This window comes from Dromiciops gliroides, chromosome 1 (genome assembly GCF_019393635.1).
Source record: "Dromiciops gliroides isolate mDroGli1 chromosome 1, mDroGli1.pri, whole genome shotgun sequence".
Classification (NCBI taxonomy): Eukaryota; Metazoa; Chordata; class Mammalia; order Microbiotheria; family Microbiotheriidae; genus Dromiciops; species Dromiciops gliroides.
The window spans coordinates 19,124,409-19,150,552 of record NC_057861.1 but is presented as its reverse complement, the minus strand read 5'-3'; the positions used below and the strand labels follow the sequence as shown (position 1 = coordinate 19,150,552).

General features: G+C 43.1%; 1 protein-coding gene across 2 annotated transcripts in view; it reads right to left on the bottom strand.

The window, feature by feature from the left end:
* The window catches only part of CIT (citron rho-interacting serine/threonine kinase), a 175,190-nt gene extending 149,927 nt beyond the window's left edge, over positions 1–25,263 (bottom strand). Inside the window, exons 1-5 of one of the 2 annotated variants that reach the window (XM_043962653.1) lie at positions 25,236–25,263; positions 22,182–22,291; positions 17,760–17,901; positions 13,234–13,409; positions 9,991–10,092 (exon numbers count right to left, since the gene is read on the bottom strand). In XM_043962653.1, coding sequence (XP_043818588.1) covers positions 9,991–10,092; positions 13,234–13,409; positions 17,760–17,901; positions 22,182–22,277 — 516 coding nt within the window. In that variant the 5' untranslated portion in view covers positions 22,278–22,291; positions 25,236–25,263. The remainder of the gene's footprint in view (positions 1–9,990; positions 10,093–13,233; positions 13,410–17,759; positions 17,902–22,181; positions 22,292–25,235) is intronic. The other variant, XM_043962656.1, reaches the window with a different exon arrangement.
* Between the last annotated feature and the right edge of the window lie 881 nt (positions 25,264–26,144).

The following is a 26,144-nucleotide window of genomic DNA, read 5'->3' as shown; positions in this document are numbered from 1 at the left end:
GTGTCACTGGGCTTATCAACCTTTCCTTAAGTTAGTCATGCTGGAGGGTTCAACAATGGACCTAGAAATGGGTGTCAACAGGTACTTTCAGATATTGGGGAAATTTGTGTAACTGTAGGCTACAAATATTAAACACCCGTGCAACTAGACTATCCCTACAACCGATCACTCAATGGCTCATGGATTATAGCAGGAATCAGCACAGCAACAAAAAGGAACAAGACCAAAGCCACAAACCAACGTTCACCATGGAGACCACATGCACAGACTAAGTAGTTGGGGGAAGGAGATTAGCAAAAATGTAGAGCGGAAAGTCATCCTTATATTCAGCATTGAGATGTTGTCTAATAATTCACATTGTTCAACAAACATTTAAGTACCTACTATGTGCAAGACACTGTGACAGGTGTTGGGAATATACCCCAAATGAAGATAAGGATGACCAGATCAAGAAAACCAGCACATTCTACAGGAAATTAGCAGGATATAGTACAAAGCAGCAAGCTCCAGACCAAAGCTCTAATGCATCACACTAACTTGTACAGCGGTTACACCAGGAATTACCACAGACACCACGTCTGGTTTCTTCAGCCAGTGTCACCAACAAGTCTTAGTGAGCATTAAGATCAGGGTGTGCTCGGCACTTTACATTCGCATCAACAAATTAGGCCCCCAATATAGCCAATCCATCTGAAAAACAATACTCATCACAGCCCTGTACCGGGGCTGAGGAAACAAGACAACAGCTGGGTATTGTGATCCCCAAGGGATAATCATCAGAAAGACTGCAGAAAATGCTTTGAGTTTTATAGCTCATATAGTCTTCGAGCTGAAAGGGACTTTGGGGCTCATTGTCCAACCCCCTAATTTCAAGGAGGATAGAACTCAACCCTGTTGATTCTGCCTTGTTATTTTCTCTAATACTTGCCATTCCCCTTTGTTCCTATTGTCCCCAGGGGCTGTCTTCTGCTTCCAGCTTTTCTTCATTTGTTTTCTTTTCCCACACAAAATCTTTTTTCTATCAAAACCTTAGAGCAACCTTCTCTCTTTCTTAAATGTATTCCCCCTGCCCCACCCCGTTCCTCCAAGTAATGGTTCTTTCAACAGAAAACAGCACAACTCTGGGCTAAGTTCACATTCTGATTTTTTATCATCAATGTTTTTGAAATCTCAGTTTCTACATACAAGAAATCGGACTAGCCCCTGCTTCTCCTTAGTTCAGAGTGGTAAATGAAATAATGTTCAATTAAATGCAGTATTAGGCAATGTGGCATGATTGGAGATGGCTGAGAAACCCCAGCAGGCTGACAAAGCAGCCTGTCATGCAGCTGGCTCCTTGTAATGGCCTTGCTCTTTTTGGAGCACACTTCTGACGGGTTCTTAAACAGCAGCTGTAGATACTAATAAAAGGGTAAATGTTGCATGTGCTCAGGGTGAGTAAGAATACAGATCTCAAGCTGATGCTTTCAACCACACCCAAGCCCATGGAAAGGAATTTCACCAAAAGCATCTTTGAAAAGGAAGGAATAACTGTTGGTACTAGGATGTTTATGATAAGAACCACCTCGTGCTACCGATGCTAAGCATCCTTTCGGATGTTTCTCAGGTCAGACTTGGTGACTCCATCACTTCCAGCACACGCTCTGAAGCTGTCACAAAGTTCCTTTGCCACAGTGAGGAGGGAGAGCAGATGTGTCAAATACCAGGCACAGCAAGAAGGTGGGGTTCCTAGAATCCACTAGCAGAATCCACTAACTCTCTTTCTCGAGTTAGTGAGGCCAGAAAAAAACCCACCTGGTGGTCACATCTTCTGGTCGTGAGCCATCAAAACACACAAGATGTCATTCAGTCTAGACTCAAGTCTTTTGAAGGTGAAAGAACTTGCCAATAGTTTATATTCCATTAGGTCCATGACCTTCAAGATACAAGGGGTACCCCCAAACCAGGATGTGAGAAATAAAAATACAATGTCACTTATTTCAGAAACGGAGAAGCAACTTCTGTCCTAAAGTGAGAAAAACAAAAATTGGCTGGACCCTGTTTTTGTCAGTCAGGTTAGGCTAAGTGAATGTAGCTACCTTGACTCCTTTCTGAGCATGCTTAATTGGTTTATGAATATTATCTAACAACGCCCCAAAGGCAGAGACAGCTGCCATTTTTGAACATGGGATGGACATGTGAAGATGTATGTAATGGTAGGGGGATCATGTTAAGGGGAATCTGAGTGGGCTTCTTTGGAAACACTGTACTTTCTATAAGAACCAGCCAAAGCAAGATTGGGGGAAGGGTTTTTGGACTTGGACATAGGGTATAAGAGGCTGTCTGTCTAGAGCTAAGGTGTGCCTCTTCCTATAGAAACACCCCTTCTTGCAAGATTGATAAATAAATTGCCTTCCTGCGGAAGTCCTGAGTCAGGTCAAGTTTGTCAGTGAGGACCCTTGTTTCTCACAAGGAGAAGGCATTACAGGGACCACCTCTTCCAAATCCCTGAAGAATGATAGGCAATAAAATATCCATTCATGCCTTTGAGTAGCCAGTAATTTACTTTGGGGATATCCATGATACTAAACTGTAATTAAAGGCTTTGCTGTAGTAAAGTTCCTTGTTTTGCTGATTGGTTTTGATACCAGTCTGCTTTTTAGATAAAAAGCCCGAGCAAGGAAAAAAAGCAGCCTTTTGGTTCCTTAGGGTTCATGAGCGGGGAAAGGCTTCATTCTAAATGGCCTAAACTTTTACAAGTCACAGCTTTCTCTACCGCAGGCAGGAGGCCATCACCATGGTTCCTTCCTAGGATTCTACATCTCATCTCCTCACAAAATAAGATTCTAAATGCACTCAGGGTAATATATGATGTCTCCAAAGGCCAAGATACAAAACAACTATTTCAAATACACTAAGAATGCCAGGAACTCTTTAAGGCAATAACACACTTAGCAATTGAATTGAGGTCAATAAGAAGTATTAATATCTCATTTCAGCAAGGAGAAAACTGAAAAGGAAAAGGCTGATACCTCCCGGAGACCAAACACAAAACAATAATAAAACAGGAACCAATAGTACAATCCTAGCTTCCACCTGGTGGTCAGTTGTCTTCCAAATTTTTTCTTCTCTCTCACCAACCTATAGGAGCAGTGGCAAAGCTGCTGAATGATAAACTTTAAGAAACAAGAAAAAGAAACACCTAAAACTCTAGCAATCTTATATCAGAGATCAAAATAGCAAATATGTATTTTGACCTTTTAAAATACATTTTTATTCAAATCTTTTGTTTTCCTATTACCTACATTTCCCAGGCTGCCTCCTACCTCAAGAGTAATATCTTATAACAAAGATTTGTTTTCTTTTTTTGTTACATTTTGAGTTCCAGTTTGTCTTCCTCTCTGTCTCCCAACCCTACATTATAGAAGGTCAACACTGTATATAGATGTAACTGTGGAACCATACAATACATATTTCCACAGATCATTTTCCTTCTTAAATCCATCATAGTCAATATGAATGATCCTATTACTCGGAATAGCTTAGCCATTCACAGTTACTCTTCAAACAATTTTGCTGCTACTGAGTACAGTGTTCTCTTGGTTCTACTTGTTTCACTTGGAATTATTTCATGCAAGTCTTTCCATGTTTTTTCTAAAACCATCCTGCTCATCATTTCTTACAGCACAGTACTATTCCATCAAAATCATATACCATTCATCCATTCCCCAACTGATGGGAATCTCCTCAATTTCCAATTCTTTGTAGCCACAAAGTTGCTATAAATATTTTAGAACATAGGTTCCTTTCCTTTTTTCCTGATCATCTTGGGAAATAGATATCATAGTGGTATTGCTGGGTCAAAGAGTATACACAGTTTTATAACTCTTTGGACATAATTCCAAAGTACTCTCCAAAATGGTTGGATCAGTTCACAATTCTACCAACATGTATTAGTGTCCCAATAGCAAAGAATTTCAAAGTGGAAAAAAAACAGTTCAACAACATAAAGCAAGACATTAATAAAGGGCTAGTGCCATATACAGCGACCCACACCCACTTCCAGCTGGGCAAAAAGGAGACAGGGCAAGGCCTTCTCAGGCCTCTTCTTTAGAGCCAAATCTGGTGATGATTTCAGAACATTTGGTTTGGCTTATATTGCTACTGTTCATTCCATCTACATAATTTGCAGGCATTGTGTGTGGTTTTCCTGATTCTATTAACTTTACTCTGCATCAGTTCAAGAGTCCTTTCCCATGCTACTACATAGTAATCAATCAATCCATCAATCAAAAAAAGCATTTATTAAGTATTAGTGAGTACTTAGGTGCTAAACATTCAGGAATACAAAGAAAAAGCAAAAAGTGGCTTATATGCTAATAAATCAGAACATACAAGATAAATGAAGATCAGAGGGAAAGTAACCTGAAGAAATGATCCTGACAGCTGGGCAGCCCAGGAAAGGCTTCCTGGAGAAAGAAGGCAATGCTTCAGCTGCATCTTAAAGAAAGCTCTGGGTTTCAGAAGTCCCGAGCTAGGAGAGAGAGGAAGAGCATTCCAGGAATGGTCAGGGAAAGAGCAGGCAATGACAGGAGGGTTCATTTTGCTGAGCTGCCTCTCTCTGGGATGGCTCCCTGTTTGGAAATGAATGTGGCATAAAGACAAAAAGTATAAACAAAAGATAAAATTCTAAAAATCAGAATTAAAGGGACACGGAAAACAAAACCATTTTTGGATTTAGAGCAAATGTAAGGATGCTTGCACGGGCTGAAACATCGATTTAAAACCTGAACATTTTAACGATTTTATACTGATCTCAAATGCAGTTGTTCTACAGATGATAAACAACGCAAACACCAATAGCTTTGTTGTAGAGAATGACTGCCACACACAGAAAAATCAATTTCACTGTAGCCACATCAGCAAACCACTGCCACCACGGGCCATCTTCCAGGAGATGGAAACAGCCTTATTCTCGGGAAAGAAAGCCTGGTGTCCAACAGGCTGGGGAACCAACATGGCAAAAGGAAGCCAGGTTTGAATTGCAGTGTGACATTAGCTATATGATGCTGGCCAAATTACTGAACAGCTATCTCTGAACTTTAGTTTCTTCACCTGTGAAATAAAGATCATACAATTTATACTAACTACTTCACAGGATTACTGTGAGGAAAGGATTTTGTAAACCTTCAAGGACTACATGGATGTAGCTCTTGTTTGTTATTTATCAGAACAGTTAAAGACCTATATAGCAAAAAGGGATCAATTGCATTATTGGTGAGTGGGCAGAACTGTTATTTCCAAACACCAAAAGGCAGTGGGTTATAAAAATTTTCCACACTTTGAATCATGGTATCTATCCATCTCAGGACACTACTTCAGTACAATTTGGAACTATGCCCAAAAGGCTATAAAACTATGCATGCCCTAGGACCCCACAATACCACAACTAGGTCTGTTTCCCAAAGAAATCAAAGAAAAAAAAGAACCATTATGTACAAAAATATTTATAGCAGATCTTTATATGGTGGCAAAGAATTGGAAATAAAGGGCATGTCTATCAATAAGGGAAGGGCTGAATGAGTTGTGGCATATGATTGTGGTAAAATATTAATGTGCTATAAGAAAATGATGAGAGAGATGGTTTCAGAAAAACCTGGTAAGACTTATACAGGAGCAGCTAGGTGGAGCAATGGATAAAGCACCGGCCCTGGATTCAGGAGGACCTGAGTTCAAATCCAGCCTCAAACACTTGACACTCAGTAGCTGTGTGATGCTGGGCAAGTCACTTAACCTTCATTGACCCACCAAAAAAAAAAAAGACTTACATGAACTGATGCAGAGGGAAGTGAGCAGAACCAGAACAAAGCAACAACAATATTGTTTAAGACTGATTAACTGTGAAAGACTTAGCTACTCTGATCAAGACAATGATCCAAGATAATTCCAAAGGTTGCATGATAGAAAATGCTATCTACCTCCAGAGAGAAAATTGATGAACTGAATACAAATTGAAGCATACCTTTTTTAGTTTTTATTTTTGGTGGTTTTTTTTTTTGTTTTGGTTTGTGTTTTCTTTTGCAACAAGGCTAATATGGAAATGTTTTGCATGACTCCACATGTATAAACAATATCAAATTGTTTACCTTTTCAAGTGGGAGGTGGGGTAGAAGGGAAGGAGAGAATTTAGAACTCAAAATTTTCAAAAATGAATGTTTAAAAAATGTACATATAATTGGGAACGATTTAATGAAATTAATAAAAACATATTGAATAAAGATTTCTCCAGTTTAAAAAAAATGCTGCCTCAGAGTACCTCGCTATCCCAAGAGCAGCAGATGGTGAAACAGAAGCAACGCTGGACTGGGATTTGGAAGACTAGGGATCGAGACCCAGCTCTACCCACAATAACCTCAGCCAAGAACTTTCTGTTCTCATTTGTTTAAAAAAACAAAAAAGCATAATACTTGGAACTACCTTACCTTACAGTAAAAACAAGACGCTCCATCTCTCAGCTCCAGGCATTTTCTCCAACTGTCCCCCAGGCCTGGAGTGCTCTCTCTCCTTTACTCTGACTACTGACCTCCCTGGCTCCCTTTAAGTCCCAACTAAAACTCCACCCTTGACAGGAAACCGTCCCCAACCCCTCATCATTCCAGTGCTGTCCCTCTGTAATTATTTCCCACTTATCCTGTACATACCTTGCTTTGTGTCTATTTGTTTGCATGTTCTCTCTCCTATTAGACCGTGGGCTCCTTGAGGGCAAGAACTGTCTTTTGCCCACATGAGGTGCTTAGTAAATGTTTACTACCTGAATGTTCTGCTGTGCCTGCTGTAGCTGCATGTCATCCAAACACCTACAGCTGCTACAAGATGGGCTCCTTGGTCTTGTTGGGGAACCCAGGGTTTGGCGTGCCTGGGCTCAGGCAATTGGAACAGGATTAGCTGATAGCCCCTCATACCCTGGGGATCCTGCTTCTCCATGCATAGCATCTTGTCCCCATCCTTCTCTCACAGCTACAGGTAGATGCTTTTGTCCATGTGCACAGGGCACAGGGCGAGGGCAATAGCCAGCACGGTGTACATCTGTTGGTCTTCTCATACTGGCACATGGAGCTCTGAAATGTGTCCTTGGACTCAGTCAGGAGAGGCCCAAGAGGGCCTCTTGGTTTTAGCGTACCATCACACTGTCAATTCCCACACAGCAGGACAACCTAGCACTCAGCACTTAGGATACAGGCTTCCCTTGGTGAGTTCCATGTTCTGCAGCACCCAGATGGTCTCGTAGTAATCCCCAACAGGGAGCAGAGATGGAGCAGCCCCACAAGGCTGCCGTAGCCAAGCCATCTTGTGGATGGGCAGTGTAGGCGGTGCCAGCCACCCTCTCAGGATCACTGCTACTTATCTAGACTTCTAGCTGCATGCTGATGCTGGATTTGTCTGCTAGGGAAGGAAACACTCTGAGGATCTTGGTGTTAAAACAAAGGAAGTCAATCCCCTGCTTTGACCTTGTGGCCATCGTGCATGGTTGGTGACTGATAAATGAATTCATCGATGATATCCCACAGCCACTAGCAAGAAAGGTTAAGAAGAGGAATGTCCATCAATATGGAGAAGAGACTGTGGTACTTGTAATGAGCCTTAAACCTCTGGTCCAGTGAAGGCTTTGGCATATACGCATACGTAATCAAGCTCCTTGGACATCAGTGTCAGCTTGTGGAGGATGGCTTCAGCTTCTGGCCAGGGGGATCCGTGGTCCAGCTGTTTCTGTAGATGTCCTGCATGTGGTAGACCTTACGTTCAATGACCCTGCAGAAGACCTGGCTGGCTTGCAGCTTGTCTACCTTTTGGCTGCAAAGGTCAGGGCTGGGTGCTGCTCCTGCTGGTGTTCCTAAGCTACACCCCACTCTGGGTCTTCCCTGGGCCCACTACAGGGTATGTGCAGCGATCACATGCAGCCTCAGGATCATGGTCTTGAGTTGGGTAGGACATGGCAGTGAAATCAAAGAGCAGCAAGTGAGCAGCCTAACACACTGGGAGAGGTCAAAAGACTTGCCCTGCATCCCCCGGCCAATATGTATCAGAGGCGGGACATTTACAGGGCCTTCTGGCCTCTACCACTAATCCACTATGCCAAGTTTCCTTGTCTGTGTATATATGTGTGTACATTATGCACATGTGTATTGTGTTATATGTGTGTGTGTAAACATCGCACTGTGTGTGTTTGTTACAGATCTTGCACGTGTGTGCTGGTGTGTGTTTGTGTACATATAAGGGTACATATATGTGTAGGTATGTGTATACATGGGTATTGTGCGTGTGTGTATACACTCACATCTTTAGTAGTATGTCAGTAGAAGTAAAAATAGTATCGCCCCAGTACCACTGTGCTGAGGCAACCAAAACACCCATAAACTGCTTATTTGAAGGGAAACTTCTGAGTGCTAAGAGAGCTACATGACACATCTGAACATCAGAACTCTGGGAAGCACATAAAGAAAACGCTCCAAGAAGACGACACACAACAAAGCGCCCGACACTGGGAGGCGGGCACCCTGACATGTCAGTAACCACAGGAAAAGTACAGCGGCCAGTGGCGAAGCCAAGACTGGCGAAGCCAAGACTGGCATGCCATGTGGTCAGTGAGAAACCTATGGCTTTGGAGCAGAGACAATACCCACATCACAGGGAGATGGCACAGGGAAAATGGACATGGGAGAAAGACAACTGGACTTGCGGTCAGGGGAACCAGGTGCTGATGCTGGAGCTGACACTAAATGTGTGTGACCACAGACGAGTCTTGCAGTGAGTGTCTCCTTGGATTCTCCTCCAGATCACTCCCTCTAACTGAAGGTATCCCTCAGTGTCCCGACCTAGGGCTTCGCCTCTCCCTCTAGAGTAAATCTCATCAGCTCCCATCGATTTCATACTCAGTTTCATCCTAATTTTTTATGAACCAGTAACAATTTCTAGGATACCCTTCAGGGTTTAAACCAGAAACCAAACAACCGGAGGATGAAACAAGCTGCAAACCAAACAATAACAATCTATTAAAGAGAGGTATCATTGTTAGGAAGGGTAAGCAAAGCTCCTCAGCAGCCAGCTCTTCATATAAAGCTATTTAAGTCTTAACTAAGCGACACGGCTCTAAATGAGGCTGCTTCTAAATGGGCTAACCTACAGAAGAGCTATTACGAGAATGGGACAGTGATGCCAAGTCAGAAAATGGACCGAACTCACGACTCAAAACTCAATTGCAAGAGTTTCTGAGAGAAAGTTCTAAAGGGCCTATAAAATATTTCACACTGAGATGTCAAGGACAAAAGGGACAAAATAGATAGTATATGCAAACTGATCACAACAATGTAAAAACATATCTATGTAAAGAAAAAAGAACTGAGATATCATGCATAGTTTCATGTTTATTAGGTTTGGTTTTTCCTATAAAATGACTATTTGTTTAAATTTTTTTTTAAAGCTATTTTATTACTTGGTTACATTCTGCATTTAATAAAGTCTACAAACACAAAAAGAACTCTAAATCAGCACCTCTTTTGAATTTCATAAAGCCCCACATGGAAACAAATGCACATGCTAGACTAATGTTTAAAGCAACCACCTGGGTCACAGATTTACATAGGCCAGGAATGTCATCATTTCATGGGTGAAATCTGTGCTGGGGTTTAAAACCCACCAAGTGAAAATGTGCAATGATTGGCACTTGTGGTAACCAGATAAAATAACCAAGAGAAGACCAAATCTAAGCGTCATCACTATGTCAGCAGTTGTCTCAGGTGAGCCAGCAGCCAGACTTGCAATCACCATTAACCAGAAGAGTCACCTGACTCCCGAATGTTCTGCAGAGCGGTATAATATTCTAACACTGAACCTGGAGGCCTCAACAAGCCACAGTTTGCACAGGAAAGGGCCAGGTACAAATCGAGAGTTTTGGTCTAAGTGCCATTGAACTAGACCAATCCCCAGACGGAATAAAGACAAAATGTGCCTCACCAGATAAAGATTCTCTTTGTCGTGAAATGCGTAGTGTAACTGAGGGACCCAAGGACTTGTGCTCCGAGATAATATGTTTCGTTCTTCTTCAAAAAATAAAACCTACAGGAGAAAAAACACTTTTTAAGCACACACACTCTCAAAACGGACTTACCAAGGCTGCTCCCCTGCCTTCCAGCATATCCACATGCCCCAAATTCCCAAAAGACCTCCCTGCACTTAAATGAAGAGGGGGCAGAGCAGATGACCCCAAAGGTGTCCTCAGCTCCAGAGCTGTGAGCTGACAATGTGGCCTCACTATTCCTTCCAAGTGCTATCTTTTCTGAGGCTAGTTCCTTGAAACCATTGGCTCTCTCCATCTCCTTCCCATTCTCTAATGTGATGAAATAATGAGATTTAGCAGATACTCAAAGACCCACCTGGAGATGAATCTAGACTGATTGAATCAAGTGAGAGTGATTGACTGCTGATTAGCCTACTTCAAGTTAACTGGATTGTAATCACACCTTGAGAACACCTTCAGAACCAATGGATTTGGATGATGCCAACCAATCAGCTTGAAGCAGTGTGTAAGGACCGCCTCTGTTCCAGACCTATAAAAAGCTTCCACAATCAGCTTGCTGGAGAGAGTTCCTGATTGAAGCAGGCTTGTGGCAGAGGACTTGAGGAAGAACTCAACCAGGCTGGAACTCTAGGCTAGATAGGCTTTTTCTTAACTTTCTGAACTCCGTGGGAATATCTGTATGCTTTAATAAATGTTTAATGCCCAAAGACTGGTGCTGAATCTTCTAATTTAAGGCGATCACACAATATAGATTTTAAACATCACACTATCCCAGGAATGTGACTTCTTTTATCCAGATGTTTACTGATGCACAGACCCAAGGTCCCGTACACCCAGCACATACAAGGCCTTCCAGCATCACCAGTCAGCTGCTGGGCTCTCCCTAAAGTCAATCAGCCTTGCATGTTTGACTAAACCTCTATTTACTGTCCTCTGCCACACTTCCCTCTTCTTGGCTAGAAGGGCCAGGCTCATGCCAAGTCTTCACAACTGTTTTTTGTTGGTGTTTTTTTTTTTTTTGCGGGGCAATGAGGGTTAAGTGATTTGCCCGGGGTCACACAGCTAGTAAGTATCAAGTGTCTGTTTTTTTCACATTACCTTCAATTCTGAATAGGTCCCTCCTCGCTCCCCAGCCAGCCACCACTTCAACACAAAATTTAAAAGGAGCAAAAAGCAAAACTAACCAACACATTGACTGGGCCTGACAGTAAATGTAATGTTTCATAACTATCGTCTCCCACCCCTGCAAAGAAGAGAAGGAGGTGCATTTTCTCATCTGTCATCTCATAGGACACTCTAATTATAGATCATTTAATTTTGTTCTATTCTTTCCTTTTAAACTGTTGCAGTCACCATATATAGTTTTCCTGGATCCGTTTACATATCCCTACATCAATATATGTCTGACAATGATTATCTGAATTCTTTGTATTTAGCATTTCTTACAGGGGAATACCACTCCATTATATTCATGTACCATAATTTATTTAGCCATTGACCAGTGGATGGGAAGCTACTTTGTTGCCAGACCTTACTACCACAAAAAGAGCTGCTACAAATATTTAGTGTCTTTGGAACCTTTCTGCCTCTATTTGGAACTCAAATGCACAATTTCTTATTTATCCCTATTAAATTTCATTTTATTAGATACAGCTCAATGTGCTAGCCTTCCAAGGTCCTTTGGAGTCTTCTGTTAGTCAATATGTTAGCTAGTTCTGTGATAACTGTGTATTTGACAACCATGACATCTATGCTTTATCCAAGACAATGAAAATAACAGGGCCAAAAACAGATCCCTGAGGTATATACCACTCAAAACTACCTTCCGAGGTGAGAGCAAACCATTAATAACTATACTACATCTCTGTCCAATTAGTCCATTCCAACCCCATGTAACTGTACTATGATCTAAGTCAGAGGTATCAAACTCACAGCCCTACAATGCTGCCTAAAGTACATTAAAATGTAATTGGGAAATGTTTAACAAAATAAATAAAAATACAACATAACTAATGTTAATTTGTGGTTTTCTAAGGATCTGCAAGGATCTGTTTAGCACTGATCTAAAGCCCACATCTCTCCATCTTTTCCACACAAACAGCTCTTCCCCTATATTCACTCTCTTAGGAAATTAATCCATTGGCTTCAATTAGCTAACTAATACCTGTACGTGGATGACTCCCAAATCTAAGGAAACCCCCTGACCATCTTCTTGATACAGGTCTCCTCCCACCTGCCAATCTTCAGGCATGTTCTTCTTCTCACCTGGAATGCCCTCCCCAGCTCTCTCCACCTCTATCAAATCCCTACAGTTCTAATCAATCCAGCCACCATTCCAAGTCCTATATGCCTGCCTCCATTGGTTCACTAATTATTCTTCCTTTCTGTAAGGCATCAGTCAGTTAGCCGTGAAGCTCTATCATTGTGTTTATTTATCTCTACACATTTTTGCTTGTAGTTTTTCTATCACTCCCAAAAACATTATTTAAAAAAAGGTTTAAAAATAATCATCAGATTTTCTCCAGGCTTTAACAGCTCGCACACAGGGCCACAACAGCACTGGGCACACAAAGGACATTCCAACCCTCCTGGTTAAAAGGCCAGGATCTCAATGGGCAAATGGAAGGCCGCCTCTCTCGGAGCACTGCACATTAATTTACTCAGATATCTGTTTATAGACACAGCTTTGTTTACAACAACTACCAAAACAGGGAAGATACAGCTTCCTATCAAGCAAAAGCTTACCTGGCCACATAACAAACACAAATTCTATTTAACTTCTCCAAATGCCTGTTAAATTACACACATCCAACAAACAAAAACAAACAGTACCTAACTGAGCTGACAAGACTTCTCTAGCTCTAAAGCAGATGGCTACATGAGTCATTGCAATGACATCCCTTTTTCTAAAGGCCAAAGAGATTATATAATAAAATGAAAAAACAATGGGGATGTTTGTAAAGGACCCTAGTGGACTTGTGCTCCTTGAAAATAGCTAAAGAATATTCAGGAAGAAGAAATTAAGGATTGAGAAAGCTTTTTGCCCATACAACGGTACCTAAATCTCAGGGCATGAGGCAAAATCTGCTTGGTTGGCCTCAGGAACCATCATTGCATAACTATCAGTCTCTTCAAGTTTTGTCACCAAACAGAAAACTAGGCATAAAGACCATTCTTACCTCTTCCTGAGCCAACAGAGACCTCTTCTTCATCACTTTCATGGCATAAATGTCCCCAGTGCTTTTTTCCTTCACCACCTGCACTTCTGCAAAGTGACCACGGCCCACCACACTTTTTACTTCAAAGTCCTTCAGGCCAGGCTGCAGTTCCCGTAACTCAGCAATGGTCTCTGAATCTGCACAAGATGGAATAGTTACTTCTAAATAAGTAAGGTGATTGAAACAAATATCTAAAGTGTGATTAGGTGTTTCCAGGCTGTCAAGAGATAGTCACTTTACTTCCTCATCAAAGCCATGAATAAAATAAAGCATATAAAATAAGTACAAAAGTGTTTTCATATGATGTTGTGTTAAAACTACTAAGTGTTCCCAGAATTCAAAAGAAGTTTCCATGGTAGCTATAATTTGAACCCCACATAGTCAGAAAATAGACAAGGAAGACACATCATGCTTTTTTCCCTTGCTGTCTGTAGGCTGAAACACAGTATTTAAAAGAATACTCATCCCAGCATCTTGTCCAGTTTAGAAATGTAAGTTTCTACTGATGCTTGTTTTTCACAATAAGTTTCACTTTGCTTCTAGTTTCTTTCCACTCAGGCTAAATATGTTTTGCTCAATTTTAATCCACTAGTTTCAAAGTTTTCCCCTCCCTGAGTCACTTTCAATAATTCCTCCCTTTCCTTTTGGCAGAAGGAAGGAAGGGGAATGGAGGGAGGAAGGGAGGGAGAGAGGGAAAGAAGGTAGGAAGGAAGGAAGGAAGGAAGGTAGGTAGATAGGTAGGTAGGTAGGTAGGTGGGTGGGTGGGTGGGTGAGTGTGAAGGAAGGAAGGAGAGAAAAAAGAAAGAAAGAGAAAGAAAAGATAAGAGAGAGGGAGGGAAGAAGGAAGGAAGGAAGGAAGGAAGGAAGGAAGGAAGGAAGGAAGGAAGGAAGGAAGGAAGGAAGGAAGGAAGGAAGGAAGGAAGGAAGGAAGGAAGACCTTTGTTCCAAGCCACCAAAACATATCTGCTATTTGCTATATGTGAATTGGCTAGCAGATCTCTATTCACTGACATCTATCTCTTTCCTAATTCTTTCCCTGAGTCTAGTCTTTCATGGTGAGACTGAAAACATACAATGTACAGCTTAAACTTCAGCCAGCTGGGGTACATTGCAGCCTGGCAATTCTGGTAGATCCTTAACCAGAATGCAGAGCTACAGGTGTGTTTCCTTCTTTTTGCTCCTAACCATTGCCACTTTACTATTCCAACAGCTTGGAATCACCAGACAGCACAGCAGGGGTTTGGGTAGTGGTGGGGTGGACACCATCTAGGAGCTCTGCCCAAACTGGAGCACAAAGAAAGGGAAAGATGAGAAGGATGAGGAGGGAGCCTGCTGCCTGCCCCATACAAATGGCCCTAGAAATGCCTTAGTCACGTTTTCTCAGCTCCCCCTTGGAGCCTTTTCTAAGGATTCTTCAAGATCCTCCTTTTCTAAGTTATCAAAGAACCTGAAACGGGTCTTCATCTGAGGTTAAACCAGGGCCCCATGCCAAGATACTGCATTCTTTCCTTCAGTTTTTCATTCTTTGGAAGCTAATAGATAAAGATATATAAGCCACATATACATATAGATTCATTTTATGTTATACTATATCTGTCATATATACACACATACACATGTATACACACACACACACATATATACATGCATGTGTGTGCCTAACTTTGGTGATGGCTCCCAGAAGAAAATCTGTCTGTGAAGCTTTACTCTGACAGTGCCCATGATAAGCTAAGCTAGTTAGTACACAGTAGGCACCTGCTGAATACACATTCACAAGGTTGGTTCCCAACTAGCTGCATTAAAGAAGGGGAGCAGTAACGTAACCAATCCAAAACAGTAGACTTCGAAATCAGTACCAGTGGATCTTGGAATAAGCTATCAAGCTTGAGGGGGCAGACCATGGTCCCCCTGTTGTTCCCCTTCCCCTTCCATTTGCTCATAATAAGATGAGTTGGTATTCCCCAAGCAGGCCCCAAGTCAAGAGGGCTGAAGATTCACTTCTCTATCCACAGGCTGGCTATAACTTTAATCCCGGCCAGCCTTCCTGAAAATGCCTGAGCTGAGTCACAAAGACAACCAACCAACTTTATGGGCCTGCACCAAAATGAACACATAACTACTACTAGAAAAAATAACTTGAAAGGACTTCTACTCCTGGTGAATCAGAGTACTCTCTTCTGCACAGAACATTTCCAGCGTGGTTAACAGAGCACCCAAAATACTATAACAACACTTCCAGAAGTAAAATCCAGATCTATGCGACATTTGGGAAGGCCGAGTCATTTCTCTGGGCAAAGCCTCGACCTTTGTTTATAATCATGATACATCCCATGTCGGCCTAACTGCCCAAGTTCCTTTCACATCAAAGATCTGTTTTGCATTATTTCCCCTAAGATACACGTCCTCACCATTTTCTCAATTGAAATTGATTTTATCATTGCCTGCCCATAATAACCTTTCTTAACAGCCACCAGCTTCTCAGGGTCAAGCCAGGATCCTCTCAGGATTCCAAGGGCTCCCCTAAATCCTACCCAGACTTGTCATCCCTTCACAAACAATGTTTACAAGCTAAAATACTAACAACAAGCCACGTGTAATTAGACACATATGACCCGTTTTTTCCAGAGGCTCCAGAACTCTACCACCAATGGCCACAAACTCTTCTAAGTCAGGCTCACTAGGAGTAGGTGTCACCTACAAGGCTCCATCCTCCACAAGCTCTCTCTTGGGTTCAATTAAATATCATCTATCATCTCCAATCTAGATGATATATAATCTCTCTCTTCAGGAGCACATCACCAACTGCCTGGTAGATGTCTAGAACTGGATGTCCCCGAGCCATTGCCAATTCAACACGTACCAAACAGAACTTGCTAGCTTTACCCCAAAGCCTCTCCCTTCTGAATTTCCTTCTAGGCACCCAGGGTCACAACCTTGGCATCATCCTTGACTCCTCCTTCTCACTCACTCCATGGAGGTAATCTTTTCCAAACTTGATCATTTTTACTTTCACACCAGCTCTGGACTATGTCCTTTCTTTCTGCTCATACATACCACAACCCTGGGTCAGGTCCCTGTCACTCCCTCTTGTCATAGCCTCCTGCCTGGTCTCCCCACCTCAATCCAACCTCCACCAAGATTCCAAAGAATCTTTTCCTAAAGCATCGGTCTCTGCTCCATAAATCCCAGTAGCTCTGTTACCTCTAGGACCTCACACAAACTCCTCTGCTTGGCACTTTCACCCCTCCCCAATGTGGTCCTTCCTCTATCTTTCCCTATCTTACATTTTCCTCTTACCCAAATCCTCAGTAATACAACTGACTGGCCCATATAGGCTGATCTATCTCCCTTGTCCATGCCCTTGCATTGGCTGCCCCAGGGCCTGGAATATACTTGGAGGATCAAAGATTTCAAGGTGGAAGAGAGCTCATTGATCATTGAGGACCAAAGAGATTAAGTGACTTCCCAGGATCACACAGCTACTAAGTATCTATGGCAAGATTTGAACCCAGGCCTTCTGGACTCCATGTCCAGTGCTCTATCCACGACACACCATGCCACCTCTGCTCTTTCTATGACTATTTCTGAGAATCCCTGGCTTCTTGTGAAACACAAAACCTTTCCTGATTCACCCAGCTGTCAGTGCCCTCCTTCCCAAACAAACTTTTATTTTGCATAAATTCTGTATATATTTTTGGTTGTCTCCAGTTAGAAAGTAAGTTACTTGAGGTCAGGACCAGGTCCGCTTTTGTCTTTTGTATCCTCAGCACAATGACTGACACACAGCTGGTACTTAAGAAATGCTTGTGGATGGACCGGTTTATGACACTTAAATACCCACAGTGGGAGAAACACTGTAATGGAGATGGAGAATTGCACAAAGGTACAATGCAAAAGCCTCTAACAAAGAAAGGCATTCCCAGATAGCTCCATTCACACATGCAGGTAGGTATCAACACAGCCAGGTGCCATCTCCTTCATTAAACCTCCATTGTCATTTCTATCCAAGTTCAAAAGCCAGGAACACGCAGAAGTTTATACCAACGATTTGAAAGACTAAATATTACCCTCTCCATGTTTACATTAGCCATCCTGGGCTGAAATACTAAAGACACCCCCACACACACACCCACTAAGAAGGTGCCCATTCCTGTCACTAGTCACTTCTGCTGTCACCAAGCAAGACTTAGAAGACCCGAGTAGCCTTTGGTGAAATGTGGAAGAAAGGCTCAAAACTAATAAAGGCTGCCAAGATCAACAGCAGGGAACCAAGATCCAGATACTCACATAATTCTTCCTCTCACCCTACTCCTACCCTCCCATTTGAGAACAAAAATATCTAAGAGAGGGGTGGAGGTGGGGGAAATTATGTGAATAAAGGCAGTCCCCAAATAACCAAAAATATAGTTCTAAAACCAAGGGGAATTAGCCCATCTAAGGACAATTTTGAAATTAATTCTAACAAAGAAAAAGTAGCCCAAACTTACACTTTCTGACAAAGTTGCTCACGTGCTTAATCTTCATTAGGGCAGGGTTGCTGCATTCTTCAAAGAAAACAAAAAGGGCATCCAGGATCCCTTCACGGGAGAGAGGAGACATCTGCTGTTGAGTCACGGAGGGCGTTTTACCCTAAAAACAGCAAACAACAGATGGAGTACCAGTCAATAATGAAAAGCATGGATCAATAACATCCCCATAAAGTAAATGACACAGTGCCAACAAAAGATAACTGTATGTGCCCACTAACAGGACCGTCTTGCATGTTTGCTCTTTAAAACATCGACAGCCATCACACTCAGGAAGACAACTGAAGGTAGAAGCAAACGTAAATGATGAAAGTGGACGTCTGACACTAGGACCTGGGGTCAAACGCCGTGACCGCACTACTATTCCAGAGGTGCTTCTGAACCCAAATTTAGTATTTTACCTTGGACCCCACATCCTCCAACAAACATCTCATTGAGCTCTGCAGGAGTAACTGCTGCTTTTCTCACATCAACAAGTTACTAGAGGTTTTATCAATGCAATTTCTTCTGACAGCTTAGGAAATAGAATGATTGGGGGGGTGGGGGGAGCCACACCTGCAGATCTAGGCAGGGTTCCTGCCTGTTGACTCACACGGTCACAGAGCAACGCAATCCAATGGAAAGAGAACTGGATGGGGCCTTGGTTCAAATCCTGGCCCCACTACTTATTGTCTATTCAGGGCACTTAACCTCTCTGGGCCTCAGTTTCCTTATCCACAAAAATGAGAGGTCCATTCCAACTCTAAATCTAGGATCCTATAAGACTGGTTGTCTCTAGTTAACTGTGCCTGGTTTTTTTTGGCTGCCTAGAGCAGAGGATCTTAAACCTTTTTTTGTGCCTCAGATCCCTTTTGCAGTGAAGCCTATGAATTCCATCTCAGAAAAATGTTTTTAGATGCATAAAATAAGATATAGAATGACAAAGGAAACTAATTATGTAAAAATATAGTCATCAAATACTATTAAGAAACAAGTTCACGGGCCCCAGGTCAACAGCCCCTGGCCTGGAGCTTCTTGCAAGAACAATCGTCCATAAAGTCAAGGTAACACTACAGACCTGAGGTTCCCTGTTAAAGAGTTCGGGATGACATCAAAATTCCAGGGCTCTACACAAATCTCATTAAAACAAAAGTTTCATGTAGAGAAATGGCATTTTTTTTTATTTGTTAGCATAAAACAAATGTTATACGTTTTGTTCACAAACAGAAAACACAACGGAGGGTGAGAACCAGAAGAAAAAACTGGAAAATGAACCAGTGTGATACAACGAAGGTTCCAATACTGGCCTAGGCTCTCCTGATGTAACATACAATCACATCAGGGAAAGGATATTAAATATTTTAAAACAAATTCAGAATTCTTTCAAAATCTGTTCATCGCTTCCAGGGATTTTATAAACTGACTGGGAGCCTGTGTGCTAGAGGGGATGGAGAGCCTGCCTCAGAGTTAAGAAAATAAGGGTTCAAATTCCAATCATCTAATCAGTCAACAGACAAAGCAGAAAGTCGCCCAAGGCCCCTGGTTGATCGTTTTGCCACATTCTTAAATGCCTACATCTTTCTCCAGTGAATTAGCTACTCCTCTCAGCTTTGCGGCATCTGCAAACTTAGGTCTTCATTGAACCCTTCATCCAAGTCACAGATAAAAACCACCCAGCATAGATGCCTGAAGCACTCCGCCCAAGACCTCCTTCCAAGCCGACAATGAATCATTCATGATTTCTAAGTCCAAATTTTCAACTACTTCCGAATCTACCTAATATCCCATCCTTCGGCTCCAATCTCTCCATCTCATCCCCAAGAGATACAAGAATAGCACAAAAAGCTTTTGTCAGGTTCTTTTGTTGTTTAGTCATTTTTCAGTCAAGTCTGACTCTTTGTGACCCCTTTTTGGAATTTTCTTGCAGCAAATATACTCGAGTGGTTTGCCATTTCTGCAGCTCATTTTACAGACTAAGAAACTGAGGCAAACAGGGCAAAATGACTTGCCTAGGGCCACACTGCTAGTAAGTGTAATTCGGATAGATTTGAACTCGGGTCTTGCTGACCGCTGACCCCAGACCCGGCCTGGGGGCACTCTATCCACTGTACCACCTGGCTGCTCTGTCCGATGTTTTGCTCCAATCTAAATAAACTACACCAATAGCCTTCCCTTCATCCTCCAGTGTAGTAAACCTGTCAAAAACAGAAATGGGATAAGTCTGGCATGAGCTGCTCTTGATGAAGGCATGCAGTTCTTTGTGAGCTCTCTTCTTTCTTCTAGATGCTCCCAAACTATTCTTTTCATAATAATGATACCTTTGAGAACTGTGACAAGAAGCAAAATCAAATTCATTGGCCCATGGTTTCCAGACTCTTCTCTCTTCCCTTGTTTCAAAACTGGGATATCTTGCTCTTCTTCAGCCTCGCTAAACCTCTCCAGCTGTCTCTACAATTCTATCTGCCAAGTCTTTCTGTAGCAAGAACACAGTCAGTTGGAGCCAGGTTGCCGCAAATCACCAATGGTAGCTAAGGTCTCTCTTAGGATATTCCTAGTAGTGATTTCTGTTCTGTTCTTTTCAGTCCAAAAATCACTGAGAGAAAACAAGCAAAATACACAGTAAGCTTCTCTATCATCTGTCATTCATTTTCATGGTGTCCTCTACCTGTTCCTCGCAGAACTGAGCCACACTTTTCATCTGGTTACCTGTCCTTGTTACAATCTTCTATGAGAGGGAGAAAGGAAACAAACTCCTACTATGTGCCAAGCACTGCGCTAAGTGAAGTGCACCACAAGTATCACCTCCCAACAACCCTGGGAGATATGCCTACATTACAGTCAAGGAAACTGAGGCAGAGGGAGGTTAAGTGACTTGGCCAGGCCAGAAAGCTAGTTAAGTGTCTGAGGCTGATTTGAATTCAGGTCTTCCTGATTCTAGGCCCCAGCGTTCTATCATCTGTGACACCTAGCTACTGCCAAACATATCTTTTTAAAACACATGTTGGTCAGTGAGTTCCCTATACATCCTCTTTCATCTCTTTAGACAGCCCCCCCTTTTTTGACTTTATGAGAACTATTTCTTTTTGTACCAAGAATGTAATTCTTGTGAGTTTCCCATACCTCCTGGGCAGATTTCCCCAGAAGAATTGGAGCTGCCAAGCCCTATATATCTTATCTGAGAACCCTTTGAAATATGCTGTTCTGAAAGCTAGGATGTAACCTAAGTCTACATTACCCCCAAGTTCCTTTCATTTCTACCCTAGTTCTTATTTATTGATGAGAATCAGAGCCAGAGTAGACTGAGAATTCTGTTACCAATGACATCACTGATACAGTCACTGCCTCCAGGCAAAGATCTTTTCATCACTTTAGGGATTCATCCCACTGACATGAATCACAGCCTCTCCGTGACTGACCAGCAGATCTTCAAGAGTCACTGCAACTTAAAAGTTAGGGGTCTCTCAACTTAGCTAGGCATACCCTCAGTCCTTCCTGGGCCTATCCCAGAAGCCCTGCTAGCTTGGGAAACTCAGCCAGTGCTCAGGCTGAAGAAAGTGGGGTCACCTCCATACCATGAGGAGACATCAGGATCGAATGTCAATACCAACTCTGAGGACAGAGTGCACAAACACCTTGCTAAGGGCGTTTAATATTTCCGTCAACATCCACAACACTTTTGAGCACATCCACTTACTGTACAATGGTCTCTTCACAGACCCACCAATGCCCTTCATTATAACAAGATGCTACCTATATTAAATTATGCTAAGGTCCTCTGGGCCCTTTGTACAGTAGGCCAGAGAAAGTCTCGCACAGGTGTATATAAAGATACAAGGAACTTATTTTAGGGGCAAATTTAAAAGATAATCTTTGTTCATACATTAAAAATGAGTAGCTTCCATTAGTCTTATCACACAGCTAGGCCCACTGTTAGTTCTTAGGAATACAGAATCTAGAAATGACCCTTAGGGGTAACCTAGGCCAATCTCCTTATTTTACAGAGAAGGAGATAGAAATGAGAAGTGACTTATCCAAGGTCAAACAAATAAATCAGAGTCAGAATTTGAATTCAAGTACTGTCTTCTAATCCAAGGTTCTCTCAACATTACTTTCTCCTTCCTTTCAAAATAACAAAAATAACCAGTCAAGTTTCTTAGTGAGTAAGTACAGCATCATTATGTCCCTTTTACAAAAGAATAAAGTGAGGCTCAAAGAAAGGGCATCATTTGTCCAGTCATTCAGCTAATGAGGGTTCAGAAGTAGAATTAGAACCCCAGGCTCAAGATTCCAAGTCCAGAACTTTTCCCACTAGATCACAAGGCCATGACTCTGGTTTGAGAGAAACGTGGCCAATGAACCTATGACAAAAATGGAGATAACGAGGTGGAGCCCTTGAAGTCTTACCTGGAAAAGAAGATTCAGCCTGGAGGCCCGGTTACTGATGGGCTCAGCTGCACTGGCAGCCAATGGGCTGCGCACGCCATACTTAAACTTCAGCATCTCCAATGCTTATCCTGAAGAAGAGATAGTTGTTAAGACAAATTTGTGTTTAACAGATATGGTCCTTAGGAATCCATAGGATTCATGTCCATAAGAGACTAAATGTCAGAGCCAGAAGGCATAGGATGGCAATTAGAGAAGGGACCTCTTAGAACACAGGATTAGGAAGTTAACCCTTAGAATGGGGAATGACAAAGCTGGAAGGGGCCTTGAGAACACAGAACATCAGATGTCAAGGAACCCCCAACCTCTCATGCCAAGACCCTTATTTCTTCTTTTCTTTCTTTCTTTCTTTCTTTCTTTCTTTTTTTTTTTAAATGTGAGGCAATTGGGATTAAGTGACTTGCCCAGGGTCACACAGCTAGTAAGTGTTAAATGTCTGAGGCCAGATTTGAACTCAGGTCCTCCTGACTCCAGGGCCAGTGCTCTATCCACTGCACCATCTAGCTGCCCCATCCTTATCTCTTACAAAAAAAAAAAATGGAGGTCATTTGCCATGGGCTTCCTCTTCTTCAATCTCTTCTCACTCACATGCCTTCCGCCTCTCTCTCCTCCTTCATCCCAGTTTCGAATGAAGTGGTTTTACTCCTAGCCAAGGCTAACCCTTCTACCTGCTCAAGTGACCCCCATCTATCCCATTTCCTCCAACAGATTCTGCCCTCTGGCATCCCCACCCTTTCACAGTTTCATTTTCTCCTCTCTAATGATTCCTTCCCTACTGCCTACAGACATGTCCGTGTCTGCCCTACCCTGAAAGAACCCTCACTTAATCCTTCCATCCCCAGTAACTATCATCCCATATCTCTTCTCCCCTTGGTAGCTAAACTCTTAGGAAAAGCTGCCCACAATGGACACCTCCACTTCCTCTCACCTCACTCTTTCCTTAATCCCTTACATCTGACTTCTATCATCCCACCACAACCTGCTCCCTCCAGAGTCCCCAATGATCTCTTAGCTGCCAAATCCAATGGCCTTTTCTCAATCCTCATTCTCCTTGACCTCTTTGCACCTTTTGACATTGTTCATCACTCTCTCCTCTCTAGGATTCCAGGACATCACCCCCTCCTGGTTCTCTTACCTATCTGACCGCTCCTCCTCTGTCTCCTCTGCTGAATCATACCCTCTAAACATAGGTGTCCCACAGGGTTCTGTCCTGGGCCTTCTACTACCTCTATATGACTTCACTTGGTGATCTCATCACCTCTCATGGATTTAAGTACCAACTCTGATGACTCTCAAATCTACCTAACCTGCCCCAGTCTCTCTGCTGACCTCCAGTTTCCCATCTCCAACCATCTTTCTGCCATCTCCAAATGTATGTCCAAAAGACATCTCAAACTCAACATGTCCAAAACTGAACTTATTACCCTTTTGACTTTACCTATTGTTGAGGGCATATCGCCATCCTCCCATTTCTCAGGCTCAAAACTCAGAAGTCATCCAGGACTCCTCACTCTCACCCCCAAGTGCAAATGATGTCACTGCCTCCCCCCACCCCCATATACAAGTTGTTGCCAAAAGCTGCCAATTTCACGTTGCAACATGGCACAATGGATAAAGTGCTGGGCCTGGAGTCAGGAAGACCTGAATTCAAATCCAGCCTCAGACACTTACTAGCTGTGTGACCCTAGGCAAGTCATTTCACTGTTTGCCCCAGTTTCCTCATCTGTAAAATGAGCTGGAGAAAGAAATGGCAAAAACCACTCCAGAATCTCTGCCAAGAAAACCTCAAATGGGGGGTCACAAAGAGTCACATGACTGAAATGACTGCACAACAACAAAATATCTCTTGAATACACCCCCTTCTCTCCTCTGACACCCTCTGGGGCAGGCCATCACCTCATACCTGGGCTATTCTAATAGCCTCTAGTCTTTCCCCACTCTGGTCCATCCTCAAATCAGCCACCAGTGACTTTCATAAAGCACAGATCCAACCACATCATCTTCTACCCAACAAACTCCAGCATCTCTCTATCGACTCCAAGATCAAATACAAAATCCTGCTTGGGGCTCAAAGCCCTTCAAACCTAGTCCCCTCCCACCTTTCCAGAGTTCTTACAGCTTAGACTTTCTTACACCTCCAGGCCGCACTCTTTGACCCAGAGACACAGGCATCCTCTGGCTGACCCCCTTGGCCTAGAAGTAAATCCAACTTTCTATGGGAAGCCTTTCTGATTCCCCGCCCCCCCACACCCCCACACTCCCACACCCCCTGCCTTATTTCTAGTGCCTTTCCCTAGGTTTATTATTTCCTATTTATTCACTACAAGGTTTGCTTTGTATATATTTGCTTGCATACTGTCTCCCCTTTTGGAATGTGGGATCCTGGTGGGCAGGCACTGTCTTTTAGTTCGTTTTTTTTAATACACAGTGCTTAGCACTGTGCCTGGCACATAGTAGGTGCTTAAAAAAAATTATTATTGAACTGGGAGGGGCCCTAGAACAGAAACGTCAGAGCTGGAGGGGGGCCCTTAGAACAGGAAATGTCAGCGTTGAGGGGTGGGGGCCTTAGAACAGACAATATCAGAGCTGGGGGCGGGGCTTAGAACAGGAAATGTCAGGTAGGAGGGACCTTAGAAGAGGGAATATCAGAGCAGGTAGAGGAGGTCCTAATAAAAACGTACTCAGCTCCATTTCCCCCAGCACTCCCCAGAGATTTCCCCCTCCCCTTCCCTAGTCCTGGTCAGGGTAAAGCCGCCCCCACCCGCATCCCCGTTCCCGCCTCGGGCAGCTCAGAGCAACTTCTAGGAATATAAAAGGGTAGGGGGCTGAGAGGGCATGGCGCATGCGCCCTCCTCTACCTCCCCCCCCCCATTCTGTTCAGACACCTGAGAGGATTCCCCGTCCTCACCCCAACCCCGAGAAAAGGGAGGCCCGACGAGACTGAGGCAAGGGCGGCTCTTTCTCTCTTGCGCAAAGGGAAGAAACAATTGGAGCGAGCAGGGGGAGCGTACTCACTGTCCACGCACTCCGGCGCCGCGCCGCGCCGCGCCAAACCCACCCTCCTCCGTCCCGCCTCAGCGTTTGAATTGCGAGGCGGAGCCCCGGGGCGGGGCGAGGGTGGTGCCTCTTTGCCTTGTCCAATCAATTCTCCACGTCTTCTTGATCGACGTCTCAGAAGGCCCCGCCTTCCTCTCTTTACCTGCCCAATGGAAGCTCCTTAAGTAGTAAAAGGGAGGAGCCAATCACTTTATTTTCCTTTCGACCATAGACCAATGAATGGGCCGACCGCGGAGAGTGGGCGGGGCGGAAGGCAGCGGGCGTCTGTTCAAAGTTTGAAATAGACGGTTTGAAGGCATGCGAATGATGAGATGCTTCTGTTCCTTCCGCACTCCCTGCTCTGGGGGAAATACTAACCCAAAGTTCTTAGCTCCTCGCTCTAATGGTCTTCGCTCTAACAACAATGGTCTTCGCTCTAACAGTGGTCTTCACTTTAACAACAAAAACAACAATGATCTCTTGTACGGAACATTTTACTGTTTGCAAACTTGTTTTACAAATGTTAATAGCTAAAAATAGCAAGCATGTAAACAGTGCTTCTCCAAGGGCCTGGTGCTATGCTAAACACTTTAAACTTACTAGAACATTTCAGAACCAGGAGAACATTGTACACAGTGACAGCAATATTGTAACAGTAATCAACTGTGAGAGACTTGGCTGAGCTGATCAACACAACCATCCAAGACAATCCCAAAAGACTCTGCATGAAAAATGCTGTCTCACTTCCAGGGAGAGAACTGATGAACTTTCTGAGAGCAGATGGAGCATATTTTTCCCCCTTTATTTTTCTTAGGTTTTATGTCGCTGTTGCAACATGGCTAATGTGAAAATGTGACTTAATGGATACAATGGGTATCATATTTCTTG